Genomic DNA, 25,589 nt, shown 5'->3' with positions numbered 1-25,589 from the left:
ACTCACAAGAAGACGCTAGCAAACCGGAAATACAAGTAATCACGATGTGTCATTAAAGCCTGTGAGTACACTGCGGAATGCTACCGCATTAAAAATGGCATTTTTACTTCATCCTGTCATTCGATTCACATAGATCACAGAGATGGAACACGATCCTTTTGCAGTGTACGACGGCCGTGTTTGATACGTAAGCACAATAAGCTCGCATGTGCCTTCAATTACTATTATAACAAGCCCATTGTCATCATTCAACTGCGCTTAAAATTTGAGCAACTGCATTGAAACCCGTGTCGCACACTTTTTGCTTTGGGAAGCTTTGCTAGAAATGCGTATCTATGTGCAAGGAGTGTCAACAAGGAAGTTCGCAAAAAGAGGAAATGTATGCAGTCATAGACAATCGGTGTGCTTCCATTGGGCTAGGTAGTCCAATACCATACAGGCACTCCCGGCAAATTATACCGACACCACAGACGCACCTGCGGGTGCGAGAGTAAGGGCGCAAGCGCAGGCCTCGAAGATTGGTAGCTTAATGCCTGCCGTCTTCCCCTACGCCCGCTATCGGAGGTCACGCGATCAAGTATGCCCTACGAAAAGAGAGCGCGCGTCTCCGCCTGTAGCCATGTCAAGTCTGCGCATGGCTCTCCACAGGAGAGAGTGCATACCTGGTCCGCGCGCGGTATCTGGGATGTAATATGTGGCGGGTGTAAAAGCCAAGGACGAGCCGAGATGGCTGATGCCCACATGCACGCTGTGTCTTCCCGCGCTCCTAATGTATGAGGCTGCGTAATCTTAAGTTTTGGAGACGTGGGGTGAAGTGTGTTGCAGCACTAAGCCATTGCTCCTCGTTGCCGCCGCTCTTCATCACGTGAGCGTTGTGACAGCGAGTGCTCGCAGGCACCGAGTAATATCTGATGTTGCTTGCCTCTGCGCGCGTGACATGATGCCTTGTAATTTAATTAGCAAGCGAACATTCAGCGCAAATTTTACAGTTGCTGTAAATACGAACGTTACTTCGTTGTAGTAGTGTAACACTTTGCTCTCGCTATTTATGCTTCGCCTGTAGGCTGAATCTGCGACATTTATTTCATTTTCTTCTTTTGGTCAGTATAATTATTATAGTCTTCTTATACATGTATTTTCAGTTAACTGCCGTCCATATACGCTAAGTTGGCTTACAGAAAGTACACTGATGTTGGCCAACAAAACCGAAGTTTACGTGTAATCTGCACATGTCTAATAGATTAAATTGCAACGTTATGTATAGACTAAGTACACTTATTAGACTAAGCACACCCGACCACCAAATATTACGGACCATGAAATCTGTGAAAAAGCTGAATATCTCCGCAGCCTCACAACTCAGCCTGGTACTTGCATTTCGGGCCTCGACTCGAACATGCTAACAAAATTGTATGCAGTTTTACTGGCTACTGCTACAGGCTGCTCGGGCATTGAACGCTTTCTGAGATTCCGTCGTCAATAAACTCTTGTGGCCAGGTGTAAATCTTGTAGAGATGAAAACGATGTTCCAATGACACTCTTCCAGTGTGGAGACATAAGATTTAACAGAAGACCCAAGACAGGGTCACATGTCACCGGTTTGGCGTGTTCGTTGGCTTCGCTTACTTACTTATTAAAAAAGATACAAATAATTTTTGCTACTCACTCATTTGATTACATTGCTCGCTGATCAGCACATCGTCAATGGCAACGAAGCCATTTTTATTCGTTCCAGAAACAGCACTAATGGCGAAGTACTGTAAAAAAAGAATATATCAAACATAGATTGGCAGAAGCGCTTAAGTGATAGTTCTACGAATGCTTTGGTAAAAGGGAAAAAAATACGGCATATCACTACTTAAGCGCTTTAGGAGCAAAGCTGCTAAACCTTTCAGCTCTAATAACAAATATTTAACCGCTTATCGCTTGGTGTTTCTTGCCGTAACCTTGTTTCGCAGAATACATACATACATACATACATACATACATACATACATACATACATACATACATACATACATACATACATACATACATACATACATACATACATACATACATACATACATACATACATACATACATACATACATACATATATACATACATACATACATACATACATAAATCGCTACTTTGCGCCATTAAACTCGTATTAACTAACTAGCTAGTTAAAAGCAGCCAGCCGCACCCGTTTGCAAATTTTCGGGCTATGTCTTGCAAACTACCTTGCCCGAAAAGTGTGACCCTTCTGCTTTCGCACTTCCACTGCTAAATCTGCAGCAGTCACATAAATATTATTATACATCCTTCGCACAGGACGCTACACGTTCTCGGGAGCTCGTAGTACAAGATGTGCAGTCTCATAAACTAAAGGAGACCTGTATACGAGTGTTTTCTCTATCGCAATAGAAATGGCCTATATTGACAAAACGCAAAGCGATTAAGAACGCCTTGAATGCGTAGTGTTGCAGCTCCTTGCGTGCTCCTGCCTGGGACGGAAGTATAGGACGAGGCGTCTCTAATGCACTCTTCAACGCAAGACTTTCTGCTTCCAGAAAGCTGTGAAAGCGGACGGAACTCGCGAGACGTGTGATCGTAAGCAGCCACATTTTAACCATGAGACTGCAGAGCCATAGGCTTGACTCTAGTGAGTGTGTATCCCAAGTTCTGTGCGGAATTATCTAGCGGATACTTTATTAGACGATTTTTTAGATAGTTGTTCTCATTATTGCTTGCTTATTAATATGTGTATAATACAACTGAGAGTCACGAAATGAAGATAATAAGCATGCTGCCAACTAAAAACGGAAGGAGCAGAAAGCCTGTTTACTTTTCGAGGCAAGGATAGAAGTTTTTACATCTTCCATAATAGACAAAGTAATTCTGCTTCACTGAAACTAAAATTTCTATTTTGAACACATTTCTCAGCACTGGTCAAATGCGAAATTTTTGCGGTAAAGATATTTGCGTAATTCTTCGTTATTCCGAGTTCCTTCATTTTTACACAACACAGTGCGTCTACATACAAGAGCTTCTATCGTACTAGAACATACGGCTTACTAGGGGGGTGCGAATATTGATAGTTAGACCGAATGCAATACCAATCGCCTAGTGCCAGAAAGAAACCGACTGAAATATCGAATAGTGGTCGAATAGTTTTCGAATATTGAACAGCTGTTATCACATTTAATATAAAACGATGTTCACATCCTGATATTCTTAAAGTTGGCAAGGTTAGGTCAGTACATAGTACGTTATCAAGCGCTGTTTGTTGAAAGCACAACTGGGCCATTTGGACCAAACAACTTGTTGCTTCGCATGCACAGGACTCATCAAATTGTGCGAATGGTGGCCGTATAGCCTGCGAAGAGTGGCTAATCAAGCATAGTAGCCTGCTCCACTACGCAAGTCCTCATCTTTTACGTCCGTACTATGCCCGCAGATGTGAAATATTCCCGTACTTTTGCTCCAATTTTGATGAAATCAGGTGCAGCTGATGTTTTGAAAGATCCGAAAGTTATGCGAAAAAATGTTCACATTTAAAAAATAGTGACTATTGCATTCGAAGGCTGAATCTAATGGGACACTATTCTATTCCTTGTTCTAAACTTTCGTTTATTTGCACAACTCTGTTATTTACATAACTTCTACCTAAACGTTCACATCTCTCACGAATATTCCACTTTCCTGCGACATGAAATAAAGCTGATTTCGAAAGTTCGTTTAATGTGTACGTCATGTCGTCACGCTGTCATCGTTATGACGCCTTTACCGCCGTGTCAGGCCTCTTCGTAATCCTCAACTTCACAATCATCATCACAACACTCATGTTATAAATGTCCACTACAGCATGAGGGCCTCTTCCACCTATCTCCAATTGTCCCTGTCTTGTGTCAGCTGACACCAGATAATGCTTGCAAATCACCTTTTTTTTAACAACGCCAAGTTCCCTGCTGTACCCGACTGCGCTTTCCTTCGCCTTGCACACGTTCTATAACTCTAATTGACGGCCGATTATCTGCCCTACCTGATCACGTGTCGTGCCCTCGCTCATTATATGACAAAGGAAAATGAAACTTTATCAGCCGTTGCAGGCTGATTTCGTGCCTTTGTGGCAATGTTTTAAAAGCTGCACACATTAACCATGGAGCTATCGTGTGATATTCTCGAATGCGAAATTAGTGTGTAGCTTTTCGTGATACATGACAGACAGACTCCGGGAGCACAGTCAACTGTCAATGTATTTCGAAAGTCATAGCTGGGAAAAGTAAAGTGGATGAAGACGACGTTGCGAGCTTCTCAATGAAACTTTATCTTCAGAAAATTGCGGTGCCAGACTGGAGCTCAAAGTCGAGTTCGAAGTTGACTTCGAGCTCGAAGTCGAGATGAAAGTCCTGCGGGGCACAGATGGCTATGCCTGGTCAGTTTTTAAAGCAGAAACTATACGTCTGAATACCCTCACGTGTAGCCTTGGAGAAATAACATCACTGCACGGCCACGGACATTTGAGACAGACTGCCGATGCGAATAGATACTATCTTCTTCGATCGCAGCCCACTACTGCAGCTAAGATTCGACCTACTTAAATCATTCACTGAAAGTCAAGGCATTCCGGCACCTTGGACCTGTATGCGAGCGTAACTTAGATACTCCTTGAATTATTAAGGGCGCTCAACTGACAAAATGTGTCTTTTTACGATTACATTCAAAATGTTCTACATTTTCATTTGCCTACTGTGTTTTCCAGCTGTGTGGTGCATTTTACAAATTGCTAGGAATCAGTCGAACGCCATCTTGTTTTGCGACTTTCCATTTATAGTTTGCCCGAAAAGCGTAAAAAATGAATAAATTCTTTCCCATGCAACATCACCCTGATCATGAGAAGGAAATCAACAGCAGAATGACAACAGGTTAGGATGCATGCGGCAGGCATTACGAAGTCTTTAGCGGCCGCTTACTGCTATACTTGAAGAGAAAAACGTCCAATCATTGTACTCTACCAGTACTATCGTATGAGGCAGAAACTTCCACGTGAAGAAAAAATTCGCAGTTCCGCCCGAAAGGCAAAGCACCGATTGTGATAGCAAATTAGTAGATAGCTGCGCGAAGTAAGAATAGTAGTTTTATCGACCGTATAAACTTGTAAACATTCTCTTACTAACTAAATTAACAATGATAGAATATGTAAGGGTGACTCAACGAAGACGTACGAAGAAACAGCCACATAGAGACGGCGCTGTCTTTGCGAGTCTGCTTCTTTCTACGTCCTTGTTCATTCGCGCTTACCCATTCTATCATGGATTCAAAGCAACTAGCTCGTCAACGTGTTTTAACTAAATTAACCAGCACGGTGACACGCGCGCACACGCTAACATGAACACATCTAGCTCGATGACAGCGGAAAATGTCTGTGAAAACGCTGGAGTTAGGAATCATGGCAGCAGCCGCGAGCCAATTGACCTCTGTGCATCTGTAGCTTCAACGCGAACAAAACGTCGAAAGCACAGCGTACACGAAGCTACCGGCACTACGCGCACTCTGAAAACATCGCAGATCGCTTTGAAGATGAGGCCCGCGCCGGCGCGCACTTTAGCCATGTTGCAGACCGCTTTCAAGACACATGAGAGCCGGCAACACGTTCCTACGGCGTCCGCCAAAGGCGTCTACTACGGTGTCCGCGATTCTCGTGGCCAACGCCGTAGTAGACGAAGCGGTTATCCACACTCTGTAGGGAGCGGCGGGTGAGGAGAACATCGAGACACCCTGGCAGGCGCCGGAGAAGAACCCCGCTCCTCCCTCACCTGGCTCTCCTTGTCTCGCTCGCCACAGGAGAGGGCATGCATCCGGGCGGGCCGCGTTCCTAGCTCGCGCGCGCGAGATTGAACCGCGTTCGCCGGCTAACCCTCCATCGCTGATACGGAACCTCGCGGCGACGCCGATGGCGACGGCAGAGATGCGCCTGGAGTGCCCATATAATTGCTATCGCCATAAAACTTGACAAGAAGTAAGGACTACGGAACAAGCAATGGAACGAAAAATGCTTGGCGCGACATTAAAAAAAAAAAACGGAAGGAGTGATTAGATTAGCGCAAACGGGGATATCCGATACCATAGTTGACTATAAGAAAGAAAAATGGAGCTGGACAAGTCATGCAATGCGTAGGGCCGATGACCTGTGGTCGATTAGAATGACAGAAATGGCGCAAAATGAAAGGAAACGCAGTCGAGGACGCCACAGAATTAGGTGGTATGATGAAATTAGGAAATTTGCAAGGATAAGACTGAGTCAGCTAGCACAAGAAAGCGGTAATTGGAGATCGCTGGAAGAGCCTTGCGTTATATTTAATATAATTTCATTTATTTTTGCCCTCAGGGCCTTCCGGCAAGACAGATGGGGGCGGCCACGTAAGCCAAACTACACAAATGTACATAAATATAAATATGGCACGAAGCATTTTTCGTTTTAGATTCCGTGAAAATATAAAAAACTGGATTTTAATACAAATGTGCAGCATTATTAATAATTACAGTGCTAAAGGACAACAATAATGAACACAATGTTATTGGAAGTTAAGTGCAATAATAATAGTAGCAATAATACAAGCGTAATATTACGTTAACTTATTAAGATGCATTGAGATTTGTTATGGCATGCTGAAAATGTCGCTGACCCGTGACACCCACATAATTATGTGGCAGCTGATTCCACTCATTCCAAGCTGTAGGATGAGTTTGAAAAGGTTGCAGTTTTGCATTGAGGAAGAGAAACTCTATGGTATGATCAAGGCGATGCGATATGAATGACGGTGGAGCTACAAATTGCAGCCTTGTCTTGCAGTGGACATTAAAAGCTGAGTGATGATGATGATGATATTTATATAAATGCCACATCATTGCATAATTATTTACAGTCATCCATCTCCAATCATTTAAAAGAGCGTCCTTCTGTTCCGTCGTGTATTCTTCGAAGGTATTTTGATTTTGTCACAATCGCGGGAAATGTCAATCCAAATAGACAAGGTCTATGCATTCACAAAAACTATAATCATTTTTTTATATTACGCTTTATTAGACATCTGTATTATGTCTTTTTGGTAGACCCAGAATTCACGACCACCCGAGTACCAGAATTAAACTTAAATTGTCGCTATCACTGGTTAAGTTCTACAACACAATTACAAAACATTTCCATTTTAGGCGAAGCTTTCTTTGAATACAGCAACGCAACTGCCTATGCATAGGAATTATTGTTTCTAACGTAACGCTCTGTGGCCTTACATGCATGATGCTAGTATCGTTTGCCGCTGAACCAACTCTCTATTGGCAAAAGATACCATGCATTATCAAAACTCAGTATACAAATACATACGTTTCACTAGGTTGCTACATAAAATAGAAGAAAGTAAGCGCTCTTCTTTGCATCGATAATCTCCTACGACAGCTACTGCTTCACAGTAACTTGGTTGAGCTGAGTTCCCAGTATCGCGAGTGGATTTCGCCGGACATGATGCGCTGCGAAGCATTTACGTGGATTTCACGGACAAAAATTTGCAATTATCTTGCTATAGAACAAATAGGCTGTCAATTAAAGTGCTAGTCACTTTTTATCCAGTGAAAGGCATGCCAGCCTTGCTTTCCAACTGCATTTTAGTCATGCCAAGTGTATTGGCACCGGGGTCAGTATGGAATAGGGGGGCGATTATTCATTTTGCCCGCAGGGCCGTCTGATATCACGGACGTTATGCAATACATGGAGAGCAAGTGCGATTGCTTATACTTACCCACGCCGATGCTTCCCGCCACTGGTAACGCTTCCAGACATTGGTCCCATTGAGTATTTGTTCATCTTCCACATAGAGCGCTACCCCATCTGACAGTTTGGGCAGAAAGTACCATAATGATCCACATTCGTAAAGCAGGGGCTCTCGCAACACCAACGACGTCTTTTTTCCCTTGGTGCCCGGGGACTTGAATAGAAGATAGTAGCCTGTAAAAAAATTGGAGGACGCTTAAGCTTCGCCTTCAAGATTGGAACGCGACAGCGTTCCCGTCGACCCGCCAAGGGGTGTAAGACAGTGCGCCACGGCACAGCGATCACTTACGAGGCGCCCCGCATCGGACTTTGCACCCACCAATCACGTGGTGAGCGTCGAGCAACGCAGCGTTCGGCGCGGCAACGAAACGTGCGCCTCAGCAAGCGGAACGAACCAAAGAACTCGTTGTCTCGGAGGGGGAAACGATCTACGCCACCAAACGTCGTGATCGGCTCGGGCACAGAGATAGATAGATAGAGATCTAAAGAAAGGAAGGACGCTTGATTCTGCAACCCGTGAGGGAGCACGGCGAAGCGTCGTCAGGGGAGAGGGAGTCGGGGCCGCGACGCGCCTCGTACCGGTCCCCGCACAGCCCCAACGCGCGCGTGGCGCGCCATCTGTCGGGGCAGCGCCGTACATTGAGAGGAGGGTATCTTCTGTGTTTGCCGCAAGATGGCTCTGCATGTGCGGAAAGCGCAGAAGAAATGTAGCGGAAACGTGCTTCGCTACGCGTTTAACTGCGACTTCTGTAATTTACATGCTCATAAGTACCGATATACACAGCAGTATAGCTTTCTACGGCACGTTTGTAAGGCAACACCGCATTCACTAGAGGCGTTTTTGTCCCGCGTTGAACGTTCTAACTCATGGCTGTGTGGTAGCGTCTCCGCCTCACACTCCGGAAGCCCTGGTTCGATTCCCACGCAGCCCATCGTGCAAGTTGTTTTTATTTATGAATTGCCTGCAGGGATTTCTAGCTCATGGTCAACACCGACGACGACACCGGCTTTGCTGCTACACCGGCTTCTTAACGCTCTCGCGTTAAAATTCGAATGCTACTCTGTAACAATGAAAGTCATGAACAACAATGCCATCAACCCCACTGCAGAAAACAAGCCTGTAAACCTGCTTTCACAAGGGAATTCTTAAATAGTAAAACCACTAACGTCGTGCACCCGAAAATCCAATGAAAGAGGATGTCTATATTCCAGATTGTCACCTGTAAACAGGGTTCAGAGTTATCGCTTTATACCGAAGAGAAAAAAGAACGAAACACAAACTTGGGTAAAATTCTTTTTCGACTACTAATGAAATGTGCAAATATAGTACACCGAATGCAAGTTTGTTTATATTTATACTCTACATGCACTTTGCATGCTTTATTAGCACTGTACCTTAGGATCGTTGTGTGCTTGGAGATTATGTGTGTTATGTGCTTTGATGATTAACTTTGGAAACGCCACATATATGCAGTGACCCAAGTTGGCGTTAAACCGGTTCATTGAAGGGCAGCACATACCCAGTGATAAATGCACAGTTGCATATACACAGTGACCCGAGTCGTTTTTGGACGGCATTACCCTCGGGATCGGCACATATTTTTGTTAGATAGGCAGCCGGAACGAAAACTGGTCTGACCATGCAAAAGTGCTATTCGTAATAAAAGTACCTGTTATTTTATCCAAAGTCAGTTTTCACCAAAATCTTCAGTGAAACCAACTAAACCAGCACTTTAGAAGGTGACCAGGCGCACAATTTCGAGCTTGCATGCACTGCGCAGCAGGACCCTGGCTAGGTAAAGCCAGGGTCCTGCCAGCTAGATTTGAGAAGTTCGACGCAACTCTTACTTCTCTCATGCGAAGGGTGACGCGGTAAAATGTCATGCACGGTATAGGGACTGAGTTTAGGTCCGTCACAACAATCAGTGCGTCGGCGAGCGCAAGACCTGGGAACCACTCGGACCAATAACGGGAGCAAAGAAGCTCTCTTTCATTCTGCTTCCCTTTCTCTTTTAATATCGCAGCTCGCATTGCTAGGCACGAGGCACAGGCACCGGAGTGCGCAATGTGTAAAAGATGACCGAGGAAAATGACGATGGCTGCTGGAAGGCTCCCACCTTTAAGTCGACGAGCGACGGTGCAGCCGTGCCCAAGAAACAGCCTTTGATGCCAGGCGATCCGGTAGATCTGTCGTTTCATTGGTTGTAAAGTCGTTGAAATCGGGTAAGGATGACGAGGTCTCTAGGTTGGCTGGTTTGACCCTGTCTATCGCCACGACTTCTTCACGTTCGCTGAGGTCGAAGGTAAAAGTTTTTTATCCCCGCTTGCGTAACTTGAAAGGGTCGCCATAGGGACGCGTAAGACATGGTCGGATGCCTTCACGCCGTAAGAAAATGTGGCTCACAGTAGGCATGTCTTTGCTGACAAAAACATTAATAGAGGACGCAACTCTACTAGAGCCAGAATGCAATCGGGCAAACAGAAACCGGAGCTGCTGAACATAGCTGTCTGGAACATAGCGTAGCCGCAGTAGCTGGTGCCACAAATTCACCCGGTAACCGCAACGTTGTGCCATAGACCAGCTACGCAGCTGTGCAGACGAGCTCTTCCTTGAAAGAGGAGCGCAAGCCTAGCAGGACGAGAGGAACGTTTCAACCCAAGAAGAACAAGCCTGGAGGGCCATCAAGGCGGCTTGAAGTTGATGGTGAAGACGTTCAACTATTCCTTCTTCTGAGGGGTGATACGCGGTAGTACGGATATGGCGAAGGCCAAGCAGGCACGTGAGTTCGCGGAAGAGATCACATACGAACTCTATGCTGCGATCGGTCGTACTAACGCTGGAGCGAAGATCCAGCCACTGATAAACGCGGAAGCCACTGTAAGTGCCGTTATATCAGTGAGCCATGCTTCAGGCGAGCGGGTATAACGGCCTACACAAGTATGTAGTAAGCGCTTAAGGATGATGGCAGCGGGCCAACGATGTCGATGTTCGATCAAACCGGGCATCAGGTCGACAAAAGGAGCGAATTGGCAACTTCTTGTGTCGTGTCATCTTGGAGAGTTGACAGTGAAAGCATTCTCGAGCCTATCCGCGCACATCAGACTTCACACTGGGCTACACAAAACGAGAGGTAAGTAGACGCTGGGTAGCATGAACACCGAGATGACTTGCGTTGTGTAGCTTGTGAAATACCTGATGATAGAGTCGGTATGCTATGAATGGGCCTGTTCAACCCCTTGACACGTCGCAAGTGATAGTGCCTGAAGAAAATGGAGGGAGTACGTCGGGCAGCGCTAATGACGTCGCAGAGGAGCCGAGGTCTGAAGTTCGAAGTCTCAACGCCGCGCCGTGGCAATTTCCTCGAAGTCCAGTGTGACGATGGATACTGCGTCGATACAGGAGATGGCACCTGAGGGCGCGTTGACTGGGTCATCAATGTATCGTATGTCCACGGTGAACTCGGAGATGAAATTGAGGCGCCGTACCTCTCGTGCGCTGTAAGTGTTTAGTGTCCCTTTGCTTTTCCTTCCTAAATTTTTGACTGTTTCTACATTATTTAGTATGAACAAACTCGTTCAAATCAGGCTGTTATTGCAGCAGGGTTGCACTTGCCAACTCCTTTTTGTCAGCTTGGAAGGACTTTTCGGCACCGGATGCCCAGGAGAGTGCAGTGGATGGAGCTTTAGTGATCTTGAGAAGCTCGGTCAGCTGTACAATTCGGGTGATGTTAGCAAGAAAATGGCCGTGGAAGTTGACCAGCCGAAAAAAATCGCGGAGCTTTCGCAGTGATGTTGGGCGAGCGAATTCACATAAGGCTTGAACTATCCTTTCCAATGGTCTAATTTCGTTGGGAGTCACGCGGTGTCCAAGAAACTCCAGAGACACACTTTGCGGGGCTGATGAGAAGGCCGTATTTCTGGAGCAGAGACAATAGCAGTTGCAAATTGTTCCTATGCTGCTCGGGGGAAATACTAGCCACCAGGCGGTCGCCAACGAGATAAACAAAGATGGAGGGAAGTCCCCGCACGACCTCGTTTATAAACCTCTGGAAGGTCTCTGAGGAGCGTTTCTCAACTCGATCGGCATGCGGCCGCACTCGAAAAGCCCGAATGGTGTCGCAATTACAGCCATTGGGATGTCCGCTGGCTGTAGAGGGATTTGATGGTTGGTCTTCACTAAACCTATCTTGCTGAATATTGCCGTTTCAGCTAAGTCGGCTACGAAGTCATAAATATGAGTGAGTCGATAGCGATCAAGGACGATGCACGCCCGGAGGGCATGGTAGTCACCGCACGGGTACCCCCGGGGTAACGCTTTGGTACCATGTGAAGAGCAGAAGACGAACTGCTCGACGAAGTACTGGAGATACCCAGTTGCAGCAGCTGGTCGAGCTCTTTCTTTGCGTTGGCAAGGTGGTCACCAGATAGGCGTCTTAGTTGGCAGAACAATGGCTGGTCTTCACAATATGAAGCGTGATATTGTGACGTACTGGCATCTCAATATTGAAAGGTTTCTTGATGGCTGCGAAGTTTGACAGAATTGTGGTGAACGCAGATGGGGGTATCTGTGGTACTGTTCTAGAGCTTCAAGTCATAGGCGCAAGGATGCCTTGTACAGACATACTAGTAGTCGTGTCCACGAGGTGACGAGCGTGGAAGTCAAGTGTAAGGGCAAAGTAGGTGAGAAAATCCGCACCCAATATGGCAATGCGTACTTCTGCAACCATGGACACCTTTCAAAAGGTGCGTCGCAGACCCAAATCGATGGTAAGAAAGCGCTGGACATATGAGTGGATAGAAATGCTACTGGCTGCTTCAAGGAGCGCGTTTCTTTTCACACAGGCGGTCTTGTCACATGGCAGGAACGACGCTGACTTCTGTCCCTCCGTCCACTAGAAATCGCTGTCCGGCAATCCTGTCGGTGACGCAGAACAGGCGGCTTGTCGTATGGCAAGGGTCACCGGATTGCGATCGGTGAATTTTCGGCATGTCTTTCTGCCAGCTTCAAAGGGAACAGCACTGACGTGCTCTGGCACCGAATTTGTGGTGATACGAGCAATAGGCGCCACGATGAGGGCCAGAACCGAGACCGAAAAGCCGAGAACGAGAAAGCCGAGACCAGGACCGAAAAGGGAGTCTGGGACGGCGATCGTAGTCGCGGTAGAGACCATAGTGCAGTAATTTTCTCAGCAAATTCACCAATCATTTGCTCAAGGCGAGACTGCCGAACTTCAAGGTGCGACAGGGGAACGCTTGTTTTTGCCAGAGTGCCTCTTGTTGAATTATCAGCGATGTCGTCGATCAGCTGATGTGGTGGCCAACGCGGCTAGAGTCAGCGGCATGCGCTGAAGGAACAGCTCACTCAGCAGCGGGCTGTTTGCGTCCAGCCTACAGTCACCGAAGAGCCGCCGCATACGACGCAGGAGTGCGGACGGTCGATGGCCGCTGAGCTCCTCTTCCTGGAGAAACTGCTGGAAGAGCCTGCGTGCAGACATGGACTTGCGTTGCTAACCGTCGTTTTGAAGTGGTCATAGGGGTGGTGTCGTGGGGGGCGTCCACAAAGTCTTCTAACTCTTCAACCACCTCATTAGGGAGTGCCGAGACAGTGTGGAGGTACCTCGCGCACTGCGAGGTAATGCGCCCAAGTTTGAAGGTGGACTCCACCTGAGTAAACCAGGCTGCAGGACTTTGTGACCAGAGGACAGGTAGGTGAATATGCACCGTGGCGAGACCCTCCGCGCTGGTCGTCGGTCTCTCATTTATGGCCTCGTCGATGACGTCGGGCTCGTTGTACAATGACGTCCGGGTAACCACGTTATAGGGACTGAGGTTAGGTCCACTACAACGAGTCAGTCGGCGCACAAAAGAGCTGAAAACCATTCGGAGCGATAGCAACAGCAGATGACGCTCCCTTTTATTCTTCCCTTTTTCTTCTAATATCGCAACGCGCAGCACGAGGCCCGAGACATGCAAGCCGGAGCGCGCCATGTATAAAAGGCGGCCGAGGATGATGAGGATGGTGACTCCGCACCGTTCTCACGCCAACTCACTAAAGAATATATGCTGTCATCCGTTGAGGTCAGGTAAACGTTGAAGCGGTTTCACTTCTTTTTATTTGAGGGCGTGTTGCCTGGCGTGGTAATAAAAACGATGAGATGGGGGAGGGGTGGTGTGGACGCAAAGAGGACAGTGGATCTCTACCCTGGACGCGTATTGTGGGACGACCACTTAGAGCGATGAAGTCTCTGTGTCAACCAGTAAATCAGATCATCCGGTTTTGCTCAACCAACCAAAAAGCGCGCAATTCAAGTGATATGGCTGAAAATGACTGTCGTAAAATACGTCATGCCCTGGTTCTCGCAGACTTTTAGCTGCGCTTGCTGCAGTGGGGCAGTTGGAAAAGTTCACGGACAGTAAGGCGGAAGTGTTCCTATGCAGCATAACTTTCTGAATCATTCCTTCCAGGCCGATACCCGCATAATGCTATGAATAAAGTGTGTTCTACTTGTGTTCGAATACCAGTTGTGCCAAACCCTAATTTATACATAATCAGATTTACATTGTACCCGAACTACACTGTTCTTCTAGTACTTTATTTTGTGGATTGTATAGGCTACATTGCGAAAGTGCAGGGTCTGCAGTTATACAGAACAATTTATTGTGAACGAAAACAGTGAAACAGATATTCAGAAAACGAAAACGGAAGGCTCGAGCGAGAAACTACCCATCGAGCAAAGCCAGCAAAAGCATATTTGTAAAAAATGTATTCACATGAAAACATTGAATTTTGCTGTGGAAGAAATCGAAAAATACGCACTCTGTATCTTTGGAAAATAAAAAGAGAAAACACAGAACTCTATAAGTTTTCTTCATCTCCGCAAATCGTATCAGGGCACTTTAAATAATCTTGAAACAAAAATGCTACAAGTGTGTTCGTTTAAATTTCAACTATTGCTCGTAATTTACCATCTACAGGAGTACACTGCAAATTAATGGTCGCTAGAAATGACGAACCCAACTCTTTTTGTGAGATTTTATTAAGCACTTCGTGAAAGTTGTTTGCCGACTTTTGAAGCAGTAATGAATTCAAAGTGTCAAAGTCACTTAGCAAGACGTTCAAGCGATGCTGAAGCTCTCAGAAGTAGCGCATACCGTAGTTGTTGGGAAACTCACCGTCCTCGGTCTGCGTCGTGTGATCTTGAGGCAGCCTGCCGAAGGATCCCGCCCGCTCCACTTCAAAGGTGGACCCATTGCCTGGTCCTAATGCGACGATCGAAAACATTAACGAAACTTCATATTTAATTTCTGGTTCGTGAAAAATGTTTTTACTGAGATATACACGCTATATGTAAAGTATGTTGTTACATATATAGACCACTTGAAAATCTTGAAAAGCTTCTCACGTCTGCCAGCAAATTTTTTAGGATTGGATCTTTTCGCCATGTCATGTACAGCGATACATAAGTTCGGTTATTATTTCATTTACAATGTTTGTTCCACAAAGGATGAGTTCGTTTAGTATTTTTCTTAATAATGGATAATTGCAAACATTTTTAACTGGATATTCGACCCAGCCAATACCATCTTGAAAAGGCGCGAGGCGTTACCTTTTTGGGGTGAGGTACGGCATTGTTTGGTCAAAATATCAATTTTATTTGTATTGTTCTATTGTGAGAGTTATGTCTTTATCTTTCGAAAATATGTAACCCTCGGGTACACGTGAATTATAAAGTTAGCTATAGTGTCTGCCATGTGGCGAATCCGGAAGAAAAAAAAGACAATTGTGATGTTAGCTTTATTGTGTCATTTAATTAATTTGTATAAGAACTTTAGTCTACTCTTAAGATTTAATAACGCGAGACGTTTATTTACAGACCTTTCTGATAGCTGTGTTATTGAGGCAGGCTCGAAATTATTCCATGTAAACAGAACCGCCCTCTTTTGTACTCGTTCATCTGCCTCTGGGTGTCGTCAGGTTGCTCTCTTACTGAGTCCCATGCGCACTTGATTTTCTGCATCCCAAACAAAAGGATCTCCACTGACGCTTAACTTGTCACAAAGAAGATTTGCTTGAGCCCCACTTTCCCTATGCTCAGCAGTTGTTTGCCATAAGTGCTTCCTGGTGTGACTGAGTCGCTTAGAAAAATATTCGCCCACCGATATCCCCTTTTCCTTCTGTTTGTGAGGCGTTCGTAATATTGATGCCTTTTCTCGATACTTGACAAGTTTATGGATTAACTGGTGTGTGTTGTTTTTCGTGCTTTTTTATCGTCTGATGCGAAGAATGCAAAGGCTGGTACGAAAACGCCATTTCCACGGCATCTGCTACGGAGAAAACGCACTAAAGCACATACGGGTCATTGTGTCTATGTGCGATTTGTTGATCGACTTGTGGCAGGTTAAAGAAAAACGCGGGTTTAAACGGAAGGCCAAATCAAAACAGCATAGACATGTCCACAAAAACAAAGGTATAGGTTACAGTAACGTTGACAAGAGAAACAAACAAACATCCTTGTACGTTTTTATAAAATGAAGCACCTTGACAACATTTTATTTGTATTTTTCTCCAACTTCGAATTTCGCACACCTTTGTAACTTTTTCTTAAAAATTCGAGCTGTTGTACAGTAAATTTTGGGAAGATTTCTGATACTGCTTTTTACAACTTTTGAACCAGATTGACTGTCAGCATGCTAATGGACGTTTAGTAAATAAGTGCAACAGCATCTCAAACTGGCAGTGGAACTTTGTAAAAAAAGCGAAAGAATTGCCTTACTTTTTCACATGTATTTATGTAGCTTTAGTTATATATGTGTAGCATACTGTTGTCCTTCATTTCCAAAATGCAGAGGCTCTCCCAGTAGCAGTTTTGGAAAAAATATTCAATTTAGAAAACAAAACAAGAAAAACAAGACTCAAATATGTTTATTTAATAATTCTGACCTTTACGGACAGCCCCACTATAAGCAGTGTGATATCAAGAATTGAAAAAAAGCACAACAAGATTCCTGACTCATCGATTCTAATTCTTCCTACCCTCATTGAAAAACTCACTTCGTTTTAATTTCATCATGAACTTTAACACAGACAGTCGAAAGCAATTTTCTTCCTACCATAGCTGTGTACAAAGTGCACTTGTGCTAGCTGCGCTGTCTGAAAGCAAAACAAGAGAAGCCAATTAATAAAGATGATGAGGCGGAGATAGAAAACAATGAGTCGTGAGGCTAAAGCAATTCTTTATATGCCGCGGTTATTTAGAGCTAAACTCCAATACGTGTGCTGTGGAGTTTAATTGCAGCAGCAGTTTTTAAAGAAACGTTACTTCTAAAGCAACTTCGAAGCTAGAACTAGTAAAAAAGTCGCAGTTTCGCCCGAAAGGCGAAGCACTGGAGTAGAACTCCCCTTCCTTGGCTCAAAGCCAAGCGCTTACACAAAACCTACCTTAGCTGCAAATATTGTTATTAGCCACCATCGTCATCATCAACCAATTTAAACCTCCTGCAGGGCAAAGGCATCTCCCAGTGATCTTCAGTTACCCCTTTCTTGCGCTGATGCCAACTTTCGCCTGCAAATTTCCTCCATTTCATCGCCGTACCTAATTCTCTACTATCCTCGACTGCGCTTCACTTTCCTTGGCACTCGTTCCATAACTCAAGTGTTCCGCCTGTTGCCTCTTCTACGCATTACATGGACTGATCAGTTCCTTTTCTTTCGCTTTATGCCAACTAGAATATGAGCTATCCCTGTTTTCTCTCTGATCCACACCACTCTCTTCCTGTCTCTGGACGGTATGCTTTTAATTTTTCGTTCCATCTCTCTTTCTGTGGTCCTTGACTAGTTCTAGAGCTTTCTTGCTAACCTCAAAGTTTCTGCAACCAAAGATATTACCGGTAGAATGCAATGATTGTACACTTTCTTTTCAACAACAGTGGTAAGTTTCCAGTCAGAATTTGGTAATGCCGGCTGTATGCACTCCAACGCATTTTGATTCTTCTGGAAATTTCTTCCTCATAATCAGGGTTCCCCATGAGTACTCAACCTAGATAAGCGTACTCATGCACAGACTCTAGAGGCTGACGGGCAATCATCAATTCTTGCTCCCTTTCCAGGCTATTGAATATTACCTGAATCTTATGCATCCACCCTACCAATATACTTTCTCTGTTAAGGTCATAAATTATTTGTTGCAAATTACCCTCCGTGTTACTGAAGACGACAATGTAATCTGCAAACAGAAAGTTGTTGAGATATTCGCAGCTGATCCTCACTGCTAAGCATTTTCCAGTCCAATGCCGTGAGTACTTCTTCTAAGCATGCAGCTAAAAGCATAGGAGATATTGCGTCTCCTTGCCTAATTCCTTTCTTGATAGGTGATTTTCTAGCTTTACTGTTGAGAAGCAAGGGAGCTGTAGAATATTTGAAGATATTTTCAAAGATATTCACGTGTGCCTCATGTTCTTCTTCATTACGCAATGCCTCCATGAGTGCTTGTATCCTTAGAATAATTGTTTGGCTTCATGATCTTGCACTGCTGTCGAGCTAAATTAGCGCAAATGAAAAGACAACTCACGCAAGAAGAAAAGGCAAAGACAAGCACTACTCTTGGTGTTTGCCTTTTCTTGTCCTTGTTTTTTGCTTGCCTTTGGTGTTTCTTCCTGTGTGAGTTCTTTTTTCTAGCAGTAATTTTCCTAGTCCGCAATGGTGGTGTCTCTGCGGAACCAAATTCCTTTTCTTAATCAGTGAAACTTACGTAAGCGGTTAGATTGTTCTGTGCAGATTTTGAAATAACCTTATTGTTGACACAGAAGAAATTAATGGCGTACGAAAAATCATAACGACATTGCTGTATATTTTACTGTAGCACAGTTCCACAATGCATTCTGAAGCACCATGTGGGCTGTTTTATTCATTATTCGCAGAAGAAACAAATAGGATTATTTTCGTATAACATGTGATTATGGTGGTTCTATCAGTGCGCGGACAAGAAGTGCGAGATGATCCTTTTTCGAAGTACGGAAAGCTCCTTCATTAAGGTAAGTTTAGAATAAAAAATAGCAATAAGGGCACGCACTTACCATTTGTTGTAACGTACCAAGGCAGGCATTCGTCTTCGAAAGTGCAGTATTCTAAGAAGTTTTGAAAAAAAGTAACAAGGTTGTACTTATACATAAGCAATACTACAACTCAATGCATATGTTTGTACTAAACAGGCAATGTTGACTTCACTCAGTAAGAAATTATTGTAAGGCCACTTCGTGGTAACACATAATGACGTTTGTTTCCGCTGCGCGCACGACAATGCTCCTTTCGAAAACTACTGTAAAGGCTCAGCAGACGCCTTCGCAAAATATTTAGAATTGTCATCACTACTACTCCTAAAATGTTTGAAGCAGCTAACCCTACCCGAAGGGGGTTGAAGAATCATCACGCCTGTACTCCGAGAGCACTCGATCATTATAGACAGTTACAGAGGCAGCAGAAAGCGGGAGACCCCGCCGCACAAGTCCCTTAGCAGGGAAGAAGCTGTCGCATGGAGACAACTACAACCAGGGTAATACCCTAACCTTAACGTGCTAAGTAAAATGCACCTACACTATATAAGGGCAATTGTCCATTGTGCAATGAGAAACCAACATTTTAGCACATAACATGGGCATCTCAACAAACTGACGTAGTCCCAACCATATAACACCCAAGTGCGGAGCGATGGGAGGAACTGCTGTCCAGCGACCACTGCGAAGATCAGCTATGTTTAGTGTGGCGTGCACGACAGACATCAGAAGCCAGCGGAGCCCTGGACTGAGGGCAGCCAACCATTGGTATAGAGGACGGACTAGGCAGCGGGTGAAGACCTTCGGGGAAGATACAAGGCGGAAGACTGCCCTGAAGAATCCGCGCCAGCTGCAGAACAACACAGTTATTAAAGCTCAGTAAAGTTTTCACTCACTCACAGTGCTAGACTGGAAAAAAAAGTCACAACAGCGCCCACACTGGAGAACTTCGCTGCTGTGAGGCTTGATCGAGTTTTGCCATCTCACGTAAATGCAATATCTTTTTTTTTGCTTTTTTGTTGCGTTTCTGAACGCTTTCTCGTCCACTTATGGAAGCGGAAGATGATTTGAAAGTGGCAGCCAGTTCAGAGTTGTGATACTTCTGGATAACCTGGGACTTCCGGAAAACGTCCCACACCATAACGAAAATCATATGCGATACTGTCAACAACGTGGAAGCTACCGGGTCTTGAATCATTGAAGGGTACCAAGTTTTACTGCGACAAGACATAGAATTCGTGCAAGAAACTCTGCTGTAATTGGAACTTCGAGCTGTCTGAGTTCACTTGACAGAGTGCCTCTTCGACTATCATCCAAGTCGATGACCATGCTCCGCACAGTTCACAAATGACAGTAGTCGACACGTTTCGGCGTCATGTTAGCCCTAAGGTCCATTGATTCTTCGAACTTGCTAAAAAACAAAAAATGCACATTTTAGTAGTCACAAGAGTGTTATTGGGGATTTGGCTTTGCGAAAAAATGAAACCAAACTGACCAAGAAGACACCAAAAGTAGCCCCAATTTCACGCCTACTCTGGCCCGATATCACCTTGAATACACACGAGTGTGCACAGAGGCTCGCCAAACAGGATTCGGAGTGCTGCTCGTTCAATTACAAAACGTAAGGAAACGAGTGAATTCATACCTTACACACTCCATGATTGATATTTAAGCAAGAGATATACCTTAGGCAATGGCCACTCCTTGCAGAACAACGAACCGTACGGAATACGACTTGGTATTCCAGTCAACCCGAATATAGGCCTGAATCGAATTTGATTGTTTTGACGAGTTACTTTGCCTACTATCGCACTTACAGCAAACTTCCCTCGGGCCTACAAGAGAAACCAACAAGGGTCAACATGAAAACACGAACGAAAGTAGAAGCGCTACACAAACGCCGGCTGTCACCTGTCTACCAATCACGTCTGTTTTTCAAGCCTGCCTTTCAAGTAAATCCCTACTAATTTGGTCAGGATTACGTCGTTTAAGAAAACCATCCTGGCGTTCCTTATGGCAGCTTCACCGACTTCTTTGATGACGATACGAAAAAATATCATGTTCGCCTTCTGCGTGCTTGACCGTTTTGGTTAAAAGTGTGACGTCTAGCGCCAAACACGCATTTTTAAACTCAGTCAGCCTGCTCTCGCAATATTGCGAAAGGCCGAAACTGCGCTTACAAATACAAACGGGACCCTTAAACGAAAGAAATCCCGATTTGAACATCATGCGTGAGCAACCAGCAAAAATACTTCAGTGTGTCACATTTCCTACCAAGAAAACCACCATTTGCACATGGTGCTTCCAATGAAGGTGAACACTCAAGAAACTTGTGCGGCTGTGTTCATTTAGGTGCATACCTTGAAGTCACCACCTCTGCATCAATGACTGCTTTACAGACTGCCACATGATGCGAGACAGTTCAGTTGTCAAGGTTGATCTTGTTCAATGCAAAAATGTGCAATAATAAAGGCATTGTTCTGCGCTACACGACAGTTGCAGTTTACTTTAAAGGCGTCTACAGATCCCCCCGGGATAGCAAATGATGCGACATCCACACAAGACAAAATTTGAAGGAAGACGGAGGCTTGAAGTTAGGAGTGGTAATTGGACAAAGAGTGTCGATGGAGCCAAAGTTTCTTCAAGGGGACTCGTCAGCGCAGCCACTGCCACAGCAACAAAGCAGTTGCTGCCCTGATGAAGTTCCTCTGTCAAAACGTTCGCTCCAGCGACACTCCTTGTACAACTACTGCTCTTCAAAGGGTTGCAGAGTGCTTTTGGATTTTGGTTCTAATTAAAATGTTCATCTTTAGGCAAAAAATTTCCTATAAGTAGTTAACCATATGGTGCACGCTTTTTGAAGCGTCTTACGTTTGCAAAAGTAGGAGGGCAAATGTGAACAATGCAAGGAGGCATGTGCTTTTCCATGCTGTCCATTGTTTGCGATGACGAAGCGAATGAAACGAAATAGACGTTACTCCAGGGACACAGAATGCTGCAAGATCAAGAACAAGCGCACGAAAGGTGACAAAGCTTCGGGCATTCAAGTGTTACCTATGTCAGAGAAGCAAAATTATGGGCTTTTAGCTGCCAAACCCACAATAAGGTTACAAGCCACGCCTTAATCAAAGACTCCGGATTAATTTTGACCAACTGGGGTTCTTTAACGTGTATCTAAATCCATGTACGCCGCCGTTTTTGCATTTCACGCCTATTGAAATGCGGCCGCCGTGGTTGTCACGGAGGCAAGTGATAGACGCCCGGAAAGGGGAACTCTGGAGAGTCATTAGTTGCCCGTTATCGGGCCCATACTTCGGAGAACGTTATTTTAGAATTAGAAATTTGGCAAGCTGGTAAAATCCACCTCCAGCAGCACCACTTAAAAGAGAGACAAAAAGAACTATGCTTGTCCCTGTAGTAAGTGGTGATGTGCAAGATGGAACTTTTCCTATCTCTAACAGAGCCTTCAAACCCGTTCCCTTCAATGAAATCAGCCTTGCATCTAAGCTTGCGCCCTTTCCACTCGTGAAAACCCCGATCCACAATGCACCGATGCGATGAAAGGGACCTACGACATATCGCATAAATTATCGCTGTGCAACTTACCGTAGGGTGGGCATTCCCCATCACGAAACTCAATGTCGTCTAACATAATTCCGGAAGCCGTGGTCACTCCTGGGGTAGCGACGCCTTCAAAGACAAGCTGATATCAAAAGAAAAGCAATCAGTGAGTACCACAGCACAGCGTGTATATTTACAGTTAAATATTGTAACCATAACTGCACTGAAGATGACAAAAAGCAGTGTTTGCTCTGAAGTGGCTCCCTGCATTAGCATGTCGTCGCTCTTGCCCTGGTTCTCCTACCAGATAAATATCGATCTTTTCCGCAAAGAGTATACAGAAAGTAATAAAATGGCGCCTCCTCTATTTGAAGAAAAAGTAATGAGGGCTTGTAGTCTGGCAAGTAACAGAATTGTTCTGAGCAACGCCGAGAAACAACGACTGCCATCTGCTTGGAGATATTAAGAAAGCTTATTCTCGTGGCTCTTCAAACATATAAGGACGGCCGAGTACTCGGGCATGAATGTAAGGCAGTCCTCCGGTTTAAATTAGTAGCAAGTAGTGCGTGAGGAGGTTCAAGCCTCATGTCAGCACTCACCGCGGAACATGAGCGTGGAAAGTGGAACATAAAAGTACAAATGTAACTAACAGAAGGAAAATAAAATTTTAACTCACGTTCCACTTATTTCTAGATGCGATGGTCACCCGCCGCGCTATCCATTGGCCGTCTGTCAGTGGCGTAGACACAGAAACCAGGGGGTCCCGTAGCACAGTCTCTTTCGTGAATCTGTCACAGCAATACGAACACACAGGGCACGCGATTGAATTCAATACACAAAGTTGTAGAGAAGTTAGTTTGGTAACTGTCGCTCATGCTGTGACTTTCAGTGGATGGCAAAACATGTAAACAGGTCATCCTACCTAGGCATCGAAATTCAGCGAGCATATGTTCTATTTTTCACCGCATTTCACAAGGCAAATTCAGGCAAAGTTTCTGAATTACTTCAATAACAACTTTGTCCATCAATATGCGCCATTTTCACGATTTGTGCAGCCTACACGGTCAATCGTAAATTGAGCAGCTCTATAAACATGCGTAATTACTTTAAAGTAAGTGCTACGGGCATGCTTCTTCAGATGTAATATTCTTTAGATGTGGGAAGGTAACAATATTGCATGATTATGTAACCAACAGCGCTAAGCTAAGCGTAATGCCACCTCTGTGTCGTGCTGTATTTTTCAGCACGATAAATTGTGCTCTGTCTCTACCAATAACATGGTAACAGCAGCTTATCCTAGAATTAGCAAGTCATTAGCCTGTAATTTAACCTTCAGCTGGCTATATACAGCGAGATGGTGCTCAGTGTATATCGCGAATGGAAGCGTGCACGTGGGAACGAGCTAGCTATGTTCTAAATTCATGGTAATTGCACGATGGATCTGTGTTAAAGTATATTGGCAGGTGTACTTCTTTACCTTTATCAGGTAACCGCGCTTCACCGCCCACTTAATGTCATCGCTCAGCAGAGGTCGCGTATGCATGTACTGCAAGTTTCTCTAATTTTATTCATGCTTCTATCCGCTGTCTGTTTTCACCGAACCTTGCGTAATTTGATTACACGTATGCACGACACGAATTGTATAGTTCTTTCTGGAAAACACCTGGCCCCAGTGATTACTCTGTGACCTTCGATGACTCTTGTACAAAAGCCGAAGCGCTTGTCCCGCTGATCAGATTATCGATGATAGCCGACTGTGCTCGCCGCAATCGGCCGGAAGCAATGACGTGCGCCACCGTAGCGCGCCGTCACGTATCCCTCCGCGCTTGCAGCAGCACCCAGCAACGTCACAGTTCCGTCGTCCACGACCGCCGCCGCCAGCATGCCAACTCATCGCTTCGCGCAGCATTCCAAGAAAGACTGATGTCTGGCATGCCCTCGGCCAGCATCCGCTTGCTATCACAGCCGAGAAGCCGGCCACATCTACCACAAATTTCCTTACCGCGAGATGGGACTGCGAGGGTTCGCCGTCAATGCACTGCGCCCGCAGCAAGGTGAACGCTCTCGTGATAATGCCAACTCCTTCGCCGCTACTCAGTGGAGCCCTCGACGACCGTCCCGTTTGCTGTCACCAGGCCGCTATTGGTCCCCGCAACGCGGACCATACACTTTCCCAGCCCGAGGCTGCTCTGCGAGCCCATATCCGGAAAACTAAAGCAGCAACTGATGGAAGTGCGGTTGCTGTTCGTCGAACTGAAGAAGATTCTTTGCCGACGACGAAGACGCCGAAAAGACTACCTCGATGATATATGAACGAAACGCCGCCACTCCAACGACGCCTGGAAGGAAAGAATACGCCGACAAAAGAAGACCCGACAACGCTACGGTCCAGAGACAGGTCAACACGGCGCAGCAGTGATCCAATGCCAAGACCTTACTGCAACGCAAGACAAAGAACCACCGACCTCGACATGCTTCTCGACAGCCAGGCAGTCAGTGCCAGTGGAGACAGGAACGGACTACTCCATCATGAGTCGACGCCCTGTTGAATAAGGTTAAGACTGCATAGTAAGGCCCTCAAAGTCGGAGTCACCTAATAACGCCGACAGGAATCTGCAAGGCAAGGATTACCGTTCCTGACTGGGCCTACCCGGCCACCTTCATTATTTTCTGATAGTGTTCAGGAGACGACATTCTCGGCGTGGACTTTCTGAACCATACGGTGCAATCATCGGCCTGAAATCAAAGTTGATAATGCTGCCGAACATCAAGCGATACCGTTGGATAGCTCTCGTAGGCCCCACGCCTTGAGTGTGCTCCAAGATCAAGTGAGCAGACCGCCTCGCTCCAACATTGTCATTTCCGGCGGCACCGAAACACCTGCAGACATCGACGGCATCATTGAGGGCGATCAACGTCTAGTACTCGATCGTGAAATTTGTACCGCTAGAGGGATGGCTTCACTACATGGAGGAAAAGCGAAACTGATGCTGACCAACTTGAGTCAGGAGTTCAAGCACGTCATCAAAGGCATAACGATCTCATACCTCGAGCAAATCGTGGAGACTAGTGATGCGTTTGTCCTTTCGGATTACGCCGAATCTACCGCAACCCCGTAGTTCCCGAAACAGTCTTCGACATAAATCCAAGCATCCCTATGTCT

The 25,589-nt window shown here is 45.4% G+C and overlaps 1 protein-coding gene across 5 annotated transcripts in view; it reads right to left on the bottom strand.

Moving 5' to 3' along the window:
- Window positions 1-25,589, bottom strand: part of LOC142579872 (MAM and LDL-receptor class A domain-containing protein 1-like) — a 245,253-nt gene that overhangs the window by 99,232 nt on the left and 120,432 nt on the right. For all 5 annotated transcript variants that reach the window (XM_075690505.1, XM_075690509.1, XM_075690507.1 and 2 more), the window contains exons 29-34: window positions 23,103-23,214; window positions 22,472-22,568; window positions 18,890-18,940; window positions 14,990-15,076; window positions 7,785-7,990; window positions 1,667-1,757 (exon numbers count right to left, since the gene is read on the bottom strand). In XM_075690505.1, the coding sequence (XP_075546620.1) occupies window positions 1,667-1,757; window positions 7,785-7,990; window positions 14,990-15,076; window positions 18,890-18,940; window positions 22,472-22,568; window positions 23,103-23,214 (644 nt within the window). The remainder of the gene's footprint in view (window positions 1-1,666; window positions 1,758-7,784; window positions 7,991-14,989; window positions 15,077-18,889; window positions 18,941-22,471; window positions 22,569-23,102; window positions 23,215-25,589) is intronic.

The sequence above is a fragment of the Dermacentor variabilis genome, chromosome 4, assembly GCF_050947875.1.
Source record: "Dermacentor variabilis isolate Ectoservices chromosome 4, ASM5094787v1, whole genome shotgun sequence".
Classification (NCBI taxonomy): domain Eukaryota; kingdom Metazoa; phylum Arthropoda; class Arachnida; order Ixodida; family Ixodidae; genus Dermacentor; species Dermacentor variabilis.
This window is presented reverse-complemented; position numbering and strand designations above follow the sequence as displayed.